We start from the raw sequence: 9518 nt of genomic DNA on the forward strand, positions 1-9518 counted from the left end.
CTGGGCAGTTGGGCTGGTGGCCGCACAGCCATGGGTGCCGGGCGGGGAAGGGCCACTGCCCAGGGCCTGGAGCTGGACTCACCAGACGGCCGGGGACTCTGGGTGATGGGGGAGGGGAGAGGGGCTCCCGGCCCCTGTCCTGGCGCAGAAGCTCCTTGCGGGCAGCAGGGAGCTTTATCTCATCCGAGGCCTCCAGCCTGCACTCAGCGCTCTGACCTGGGACCTGGCTGCACCCGGGGGGGCCCTTGCTCGCTCACTGGGCTCGGCCAGCGTGCCCTCTGGGCTCCGTGTTCAGGCCACTCCAAGCCCTGCATGACCTCGGGGCCCTGACCCAGGTCATCGAGGTGCTGGGTCTCCGGCCCGGGGTGCCTGAGCTCACCCAGGAGCTGACGCCTCCAGCAGCCTGGGGCCTCCCCCGGCCCGGCCCTGGAGCTGGGTGGACACAGGCTGGGGAGCCCGCCTGGGTATTGGCAACTCCCACACCGGTGCCTGTGTGTGCCGCCATCAGCGCGCCTGCCCCTCGGTGCGTCTGCCGGAGCGTCTTGTGGTGCACGCGGGCAGGCCTGGCGGGGGCCGGGGCCCTGGGGACCAAGGGCCTTTGTTCAGGAGGATTTGGGTGCAGCCCTGCTGTGGGGCAGTGACTCATGGGCTCCTCTGGTGCGATGACATTGGTGTTGCAACAGCTGGCGTCACACGCACACCTGGGGCAGTGGGGCAGTGGCCAGGCCAGGAGAGATGGCCACCTGTGCCCGCAGCCCCTCCGGGCGGCTGGTGGGACCCGGGCGTGTGAGAATGGGACTGAACACGAAGGGGCATCACGGGCAGAACTCCGCCTCTGAAGCGAAGCGTCTCCAGAAGCAACCCCTGCTGCCGCCCCGCCGCCCCGCCGCCCCGCCGCCCCGCCGCCCCGCCGCCCACACCGGGCCCCGCAGCGGGATCGGCCTGGCCTTCACTGTGGAGGCTGCCCGCTCTCGCCTCTGGGGCCGGAGGCGCAGGCTGGGGTCCGTCTGGGAACACAGTCAGAGGGCTGGACACGGTGACCCAGCACTGCTGGCCGGGCTCGAGCCTGGCTCTGGCCATCCGCCCGGCACTCTGCGCGGGACGGGGTGGGCGGCTGTAGCCGGGGGTGCCGGGCCCCCTCGGGGGCTGGGCCGCCGAGACCCTCAGATGCCAAAGGAGGGAGGGGCCGGGGCTGGGGTTTTTCCTTCTCGGGTCACTGGGCCGGGTCAGGCCCTGGGTTAGTGGGAAGTGGGAGCTGGACGAGGGCCCTCCCTGGGCGCCTGTCCCGCCGGCAGGGCCGTGGAGGTTCGGTGTTTAGAGGACAGAGTCAACCTCTGTCCGGTCCCCATGGCCACCCTGGCTCCTGGCTCCTCCCCAGCCCTGAGCGTCACCCAGCACCGTGGCCAGCTGAGCCCTGCCCGGTGGACCCTGCTGGCCGGCCAGCAGGCATGACCCGGGGCCAGCGGCCATGGGGTACCAGCTGTGAGCCCAGGGCATCGTATGGTGGGAGGGTCCTTGATGTCCTGCCGAGTGGCCAGGTCAGAGACGGCCCCCTGCTAACACCCTTGTCCCCACTGCCCAGGCCTCCTAAGGTCCAGGGTCCAGCTGCCCACCTGGCCACCAGAGCCCCCTTCCCAGGGCGGGGGGTGTGCTCTCGGGTAGCTGCCATCTCTAGGCTCCAGTGGAAACCCCTCTGTAGAGACCCGTGACCCTACCACCTCCTAGGTTCCCCCCAGGCCCCCACTTCCATCTCCTGGGCAGACCTCATCAGTCGGGTGGCGTTGGCTGGACCCGGGGTGCCTGCTGGTGCTTGGGCCGGGGGCCGTACCTCTGCCCTGTCTTCTGACCTGGCCGACTGAGGCTGACATCCAGAGTGGGGTCAGGCCTTGCCCCAGCGTCACAGGAACTGCTCACCTTTCCTGATGTCACTCATTCCTCGCGTCCTGTTCTGGGGCTCCAGGAGCCGGGAGGGGTATCAGTGGAGACTCGGCCGTTGGCCACTGGCCTCCCCTGGGACTCCCACCAGACCCGGGCCCTGGGCAGAGCCGGTGCTGCAGCCACGGTCTGCGGGATGTCCACAAGGTCACACTGAGCGTCTTGCTGGTCACTGTGGCCCGAGCAGAGGACTGAGGCTGGCCGCCTTCCACTCCCCTCCTGCTCTCCTCTCATCACCCATCCAGGGCCCCGTGGCAAGGGAGGCTCAGGGTCCTTGGGGAGGAAGGGTGGGGTGGGTTCCCGGGACCCCCAGCCGAGGAGGGACCCTGGGGACGTGTGGGGTGGCCGGTTGCCGTTTGCTCTGGGGGATCCCTGAAGCGGTCAGCGCCATCGGAGGGGTCGCCTGGCCGCAGTGTGGCCGTGGTGGGCAGTGCTGCCTCTGTGTGAGGCCGTGAGGTCTGAAGGGGGGCGTGCTGGGGAGGGGTGGGGAGCCAGTAGCACCATCCACAGATGGGGTGGGGTTGGGGGGGGCGGAAACGAGGGGTGGGGCCTGGGGGGCGCCCGCAGAGGCCAGGTGACAGGTGAGAGGTCTTCTTCCAGCTCCCAAGGCTGTGGGGACGGTGACCACAGGGGAGACCCAGGCCTGGGGGCCTGGACAGGTGGGCGGGGCGGCCTTTCACCGCCTCCCTGGACTCATGGTGGGAGAAAGATGTCGGCTCAGCCCAGAGCGTGTTTATAAGAAGGAAGAACAGCCCGTGCCCTTCGTCAAGCCCCTGGAACCAGAGCGCAAGCACCAAGGAACGGCTGGATGTGACCTTGACCTTGGGGTTCTCAAGTTGCTCCGGAGGGGGGCCCCGCTGGGGGCCGGGCAGCTGGCCTGCTTTAGGCCTGTCTGCGGCAGCTGCTGTGGGCTCCGTGGGGCCCTGAATGGCAAGGGTCAGTGGTCTCACGATGTGGACAGGGTGCCTGGGGCAGGGGGACCGAGAAGAGGGCTGGCCGCCCCCGTGAGACCCTGCGGATACGGGGCTGAGACCCAGTCCACAGGGGCGCGGGGGGCCCGATGGATGGAGGGAACGTGGGGCCAGGCAGGTGAGGCACAGGCTGCGGGGATCCTGGCACGGCCACTGCGGGCCTGCCCCCAGGTGGCAGGGTCTGTGCTGAGCCCTGGGACGTGGCGGAGGCTGGGCTCAGCCAGTGGCTGAGGGCTCTGGAATGCCCCGGCAGGCGCCCGCCCAGCACCCAGAGTTGGGAGGACCGGGCAGGTGGCGTCGGAGCTGTGCTCGTCCATAGGGAAACGGGGTCTCCCACAGTCTGGGGCCTGCGGCTGAAATCCAGGGCTCAGCAGACTCTGCGACTCTGGGTGGAACCCCTGCCGGTCTCCTCTGGGCCTCGGGCCGGCCACCGGGGCACTTCTGGGCTGGCAGCTGCATCGCTCCAGACTCTGCCCGTTGGCACAGGGCCTCCTCCTTCCTGGGTCCCTGCTTCCTCTTCCTACGAGAACACAGTCATACTACAGTAGGGCTGCACCTGCTGTGCTCACCTTAGTTACACCTGCAAAGACCCTACTTCCCAATCAGGGCACACTTGCAGGTCCTGGCGGCTGGGACCTGACACGTCTTCTGGGGGACACAGCACAGCCCGTAGCCGGCCCCTGAGAACCTTGACCACAGCTAAATATGGGCCACCCAGGCAGGTGGGTGGATGGAGAAGGTCCGAGGGGATGGGGCCACGTCCTAGGAGGACCCACACGCAGCAGCACTTCGTATCCTGAGGCAGCCGCCCAGGCCCATCCGGAGGACGCGGGGCTGGCTGAGCCTGAGCCATGGCTTCCGGGCACCCAGCAGCGCCAGCTCTGCCTCCCGGGAGGCGTCTTCCGAGCAGTTGGGCCCAGCAGGCGGCAGGCAAGGGGCTCCTGTTTCCCGGGTCGGTCTCACTCCTGGGGCAGCACAGACCCCGGGACAGCCAGGTACACAGGTGAAGGCCGGGGGAAGCGCGAGGCCGGGGGAGCTGTCGGCAGGTGATCTGGACGGGCCTCCCCGAGGACAAGGAAGGGATGTTGCCGTGAGCAAGGGCTGGTGGAGGCTCAGGGAAGGAGTGAGCCTGGCGTGGAGGGCAGAGGAGACTGCAGCCAGGGGCCCCGGAGAGCAGCCTGAGTGAGGGGAGGTGACGGGGGCAGCGGCTGCAGGGCCCCCGGTGCCCTGCTGGCTTCTATCTCTCTCTCTCTCTCATCTATTTAGTTTACTTTTTGGCTGTGCCGCACGTTTTGTGGGGTCTTACTTCCCTGTCCGGGGGTGGAGCCCGTGCCCCTGCAGTGGCAGCACGGAGTCCTACACGCTGGGCTGCCCGGGAAGCCCCGTTGCTGGCTCTTCCTGCCCCAACTGCCAGGCTGGGCATCTCTGGGGTTCCCCGCGGGCCCCCAGCAGCCCCACTGCTCAGTGGCTGGTTTGGAGGTGGTGAAGTAGGGCCAGCATCTTGGGGGCTCCTGCATCTCCCCCTCCCCATGTCTCCCTCCCAGACCCAGCAAGGGGCTTTCGGCATAGAACCCCCAGGGTTACGGCGCTTCAAACACCAGGGGTCTTTGAATCTGAATGTTTCTATTCTTTTTTTTGGTACGCGGGCCATGTGGGATCCTCCCGGACCGGGGCACGAACCCATGTCCCCTGCATCGGCAGGCGGACCCTCAACCACTGCGCCACTAGGGAAGCCCTGAATGTTTCTATTTTTATCATGTGCACGTGAGGCTGGAGGACATTCCCGAGGCCAGAACTTACTGGCTAAACCTGGTATATACAGCGACACTGGGGGGTGGGCAGGGAAGGGAGGACGCCACCACCCCCTGGGATGAGTCAGGGGCTGGCTGAGCACATAGGGACAAGGGGACAGCTGGGCCACTATCTCTTCCCAGCTCCAAATTGCACACCAGCCTGCACTGTAGGGTCCGGAGGCCGGGAAGCCCCAGCACCAAGGGCAGGCGCACCTCTGGGCTCACTTGAGGGGAGCCTCAGCCCCTTTCTGTCCTCGGGTCTCTTCCGGCAGCCATGTGTCCTGGGTGAACCCCTGGCCTCCACTGCGTCACTGGTCCTGCTAACTCAGCCACACCAGGTGGACCCAGCATTTGGAGGTCTGGCGAGGGCCCACCTGTGGCCGTGTGGCGACCCCAGCAGTGCAGTGCCACAGGCCACCCCCCGTGCCTGGGCCTTCCTGGCAGGCGCCGTGTCCTCTAGGTTCTTGGGTCCCACGTTTCTCTATTTTATTAATTAGTGATATCGTGTCGTATTTTTAACTTAAACTTTGAGTTTTGGGTCCCCATGGGCTGTTCACCACTTGAGGTGTCCTGTACCCTAAATTCCCCCAGAAAAGCCAGTTTGGTGGTCCGGCTTCCCATCTCCTAAGGACCTGTTGCCTCCTGAACCCAGGACAGCCTGGGCTCGGCCCCTGGTCCACAGGGCACCCATGCCCAGATGGCGTGGACTTCATGGGAGGTGCAGACCAGGAGGGCTGCCTGGGAGGGGGCGCCGCGGCCGGTCCGCATGCAGGGGATGGTGCCAGCCGGCAGGGAGGGTGAAGGCTTGGCCCCCGCCCGGCCAGGAGAACCTGCCGAAGCGGACAGGGCAGGAGCAGAGAGGCAGAGGCTGGAGGGCAGACTCCTCCAGACCGGTGGCAGGCTGGGCTCCGTGACGCCCACGTGTGGCCCGTGCACGGGCTCCAGGACCACAGATGGGGTGGCTGTGGGTCCCTCTAGGAAGGGATCCTGGCCTTCAGCTCCAACATGCTGTCTGACATCTCCTCAACCACAGTGTGGACGGGCACCGTCAGCCCAGGCTGTGTGATGTGTTGAAATTCGGTGTTTTGGGTTGAACAGTATGAGATTTCCATGTCTGTGGGTCAAAACTGGTTGCATACTGGCATTTTCACGTGGTTCAACTAAACGCTAAAGCTCACGGTGCCCCACCCCCAAGACAGGCGCCTGGAATTTTAGAGTTTTTACCAGGGGGCTTGGACGTCGGTGCCCGGGAGGGATCTGAGGGTCCAGCGGCTCTGCCCTGGCCATGTGAGCCTCCGCAGGTCTTCCCATCACTCTAGGCACCTTATCCTGTTCTGAGAAATGGACATGTGTGCCCACCAATTCCTCCGATAATCCCGGGGTTCAGATGAGACATCCCAGGACCATCATCCCAGACAGTCAGCATCCCTCAGCACTCACCCAGTGGAGGGCAGGGCCCCATCCAGCTCACCCTGGTGTCCCCAAACCTTCAGCCACGCAGTCAGTCCTGGCGCAAGGCTCACCACACCTCATAATCAGAGCCAGGTCAGAGGTTGGGGCCTCTGCTGTCCAGCCTCTGCCTTCTCAAGGCAGGAGAATTGTGGTCAGGTCACCAACCATAAGACTACCCCCTCCTTTATGGACTGAGACCCAGACTATTTATTTATTTATTTATTTATTTATGGCCGCCTTGGGTCTTCGTTGCTGCGCGCGGGCTTTTTCCTAGTTGCAGCGAGTGTGGGCTACTCTTCGTTGTGGTGCGTGGGCTTCTCATTGCGGTGGCTTCTCTTGCTGCACAGCACGGGCTCTAGGCACGCGGGCTTCAGTAGCTGTGGCTCGCAGGCCCTAGAGCGCAGGCTCAGGAGTTGTGGCGCACGGGCTTACTTAGCTGCTCCGCGGCATGTGAGATCTTCCCGGACCAGGGCTCGAACCCATGTCCTCTGCATTGGCAGGCGGATTCTAAACCACTGCGCCACCAGGGAAGCCCCTGAGAGTTCTTGATATTCTTCTACCTTTAGACAAAAATAACCAAACCTGTCACTATGGACTGACTGTGCCCCCCAAATCAGACGGAGGCCCCAATGCCCTGGTGCAGTGGCGTCTGGATCAGGGTAAGGGGGCCCATGAGAGGATTAATGCCCTGCTAAGAAGGGACAGCAGAGAGCTCGCCCTGGCTCCCCCCCCACAGCACAGCAGGAAGGTGGCCCTCTGCACACCAGAACGAGGGCCTTGACGGAACCCGACCACGCCGGCACCCCGATCACAGGCCCCCAGCCTCCAGAAGCCACGAGAGAGAGCCGTCTGATGTGTAAGCCACCTGGGCCAAGATACCGCTCCTAAAATGCACAGCCTGAGGGCTCGGGAATGGCAGTAAACAGGTGAGTCAGAGACTTGTGCCCTCCTGTTCCTAGTGCCCCAGAGCCTGGGCTGCAGGCAGGTGGCAGCACGGCCCGGACCCAGACAGAAAGTGCAGACTTCTCACACCCCCAGCCTGAGAAGGGCTCCCCGTTTCCCGGGAGCCACTTTATTTGACTTCTGCAATGACCACAGTGCTCACTTTTCACATTTAACGGGGAAAAGAGGAAGCCCCAACCTTCTGGGGACGTGCAAGGGTGCCACGAACTCCTGCTGTCCCCAAGGGGACATGCCATAGCAAGGCTGTCTCAAGACAGATTTTGGGAAACCTCGTCAATGCTTCCAGAAACACTTGCCCTGGGCGGCCGAGAGGAAGCCTTAAAGAGAAGTGTTTTTAGAGAGAGACAGTGGGGTCGCCTTCCGTGTAAACAGAAGAGAGGTGGATGAGCTCTTCCATGTCTCAACTCTTAAGCAGCAATGCGTCTACAACTCAAGTTGGAAAAACTGATTAACCCACAAATTCCAAGTTCTCGTAGAAAAATCCTCTCTTGAATACCAAAACATATGAGACCCCCCCCAACTCTCAACTCAAACGCTTACCTTCGCAAATTCACAAAATTTATAAATAAATAGCAGGCAAGCTCTGAATTACACGTACCACGAATTCACTCCAGACAAACACACAGACCAAAATACCACGAAAGCTGACTCACATAAAACGAAGTTAAACCCTAGACGTACATGTGACAAGGGTTACCAGCAGGAGACGCAAGAGGTGACCTAACCGCATAAAGCAACAGTAACTTCTATAAAAGCTGTTGGGTTGCATCACATGGCGAGTCTCCAAGTGCCAGGGCCCAGTTAACAGCGGTCACAGCCCTCAGCAGGTGCAGGTGGATGGTCAGTGCAGTGGAGGCAGGACACGACATTGTCCCCAGCCCTGGGGGGTGGGGCATTTTTCTTTGGGGTCATGTCCTGCAAGGCCTGTCAGCTCCATCCTCTGGCTCCTTGGTGCCGGCCTGGCAGAGGACAGTGTGTGCTCAGGCCCCGCGGGGCTGCTGGCGGACTCGCCCACGTCCAGGCAAAACGCTAAAATCCAGGGACGGGACATTTCTGTCTGACAGGATGCTGGCCGCAGACGCAGAACAAGATGCCCTCGGGTAGGCTGTATAGGCGCTTAGCGGAGCCGGGGCTTAGGAGGTGTCCACTGCTGCCTGGTATCTGGCCCATGGTCACCAGGTAAACTGGGTCCTCTCGAGGGCCGGCCTCATGCTAACGACCAGCCAGAAGCTGTCAGCTTCACCAGTGGAAGGCCGGCGGGCGGCCCCCAGTGACTCGGTCCAGCCTCCACACACCACCACGAGCGGCAGAATGGCTGCGCAGGGTCTGGAGCCGGGCGTCCCAGCCCTGCTCGGGGCGGTCAGGGGATGCCCTCCTTCCTCTGGCAGCACTGCGAGGGTGGCGCCGACCAGTCGTAGACGTAAGACAGGCGCAGCTGCACCTCCCGCTTGCACAGGCGGCCCTCGCGTGCCAGCGTCCGGTGCTTCTCTAGCATGTCCTCCAGGCTCTGCTTGTGCGTCACCAGGTACTGGTTGTTGCAGCCGCGGGACTTGTACTCGGTGTCGAAGCGCGGGTCGTGCTCGCGCTGCACGTCCACCGGCGCCAGCCAAGCGCCCAACGACACGTCCTCGCTGTGCCAGGCGCGCAGGTACTCGCGGCTGAGGCGCAGGTAGCGCACGAGGTCGGCCGAGAGCACGTACCCGCCGCCCAGCGCGTAGGGCAGGTAGTAGTCGCAGAGCTGCCAGGCGGCCTCGCGCCAGCGGCCCCCGGGCCGGACGCGGCCGCGGCCCGAGAAGAAGCCCCAGTAGAGCCGGCGGCGGCGCGCGGGGTCGCGGGCGCGCAGCTCGGCCAGCAGCGCGTCCAGACGCGCGAACGAGTCGTCGTCTGCCTTGAGCACGAACTCGAAGGCCACGTGCTCGTCCAGCCAGGCCAGCATGGCCAACACCTTGGCCGTGAGGTTCTCGTACGCATCACGCAGCGCGGGCAGCAGCAGCAGGTCGCCGTGCCGTGCCTGTTCGCGCTCCAGGGCGCGCCGCTCGTCGGCGCCCAACCCGCCGGTGCCCACGGCGAAGCGCGCCCACACGTCCCCGGGGCCGCCGCGCCGCGCCGCCAGCCATGTGTTGCGGACCACGCTGCGCCGCTCGGCCGCCCGCGGCGCGCTAGCCACCAGTACGGCCAGAAAAGTGGCGGCGCGCGCGGGGCCGAAGGGCGCGGGCGCGGCGGGGTCGACGGGCGCCCTGCAGCGCGCCAGGTAGAGCAGCGCAGCGCCGCCCAGCGCCAGGGCGCTCAGGCCCAGCGCCGTTCGGTGCCGCCACGCGCGCCGCAGCAGCTTCATGGCGCGGGGAGCGCCGCGGACCGCGCCGTCGGGCTACGTGGACCCGCGTACGCTCCTCATTGGCCGCCC

General features: G+C 64.8%; 1 protein-coding gene across 1 annotated transcript; it reads right to left on the reverse strand.

Moving 5' to 3' along the window:
• Positions 1-6355: 6355 nt before the first annotated feature.
• On the reverse strand, positions 6356-9513 carry B3GALT6 (beta-1,3-galactosyltransferase 6). The gene is made up of 2 exons (XM_073797804.1): positions 7796-9513; positions 6356-6711 (listed from the first exon to the last, which is right to left on the reverse strand). The coding sequence occupies exon 1, from the start codon at positions 9447-9449 to the stop codon at positions 8475-8477; it is 975 nt and encodes a 324-aa protein (XP_073653905.1). The 5' UTR covers positions 9450-9513; the 3' UTR covers positions 6356-6711; positions 7796-8474.
• Between the last annotated feature and the right edge of the window lie 5 nt (positions 9514-9518).

This window comes from Tursiops truncatus, chromosome 1 (assembly GCF_011762595.2).
Source record: "Tursiops truncatus isolate mTurTru1 chromosome 1, mTurTru1.mat.Y, whole genome shotgun sequence".
NCBI lineage: Eukaryota > Metazoa > Chordata > Mammalia > Artiodactyla > Delphinidae > Tursiops > Tursiops truncatus.

Excerpts from the sequence above, each read along its gene's own strand:
- B3GALT6 (XM_073797804.1), bottom strand. The coding sequence starts at position 9,449 with ATGAAGCTGCTGCGGCGCGCGTGGCGGCACCGAACGGCGCTGGGCCTG.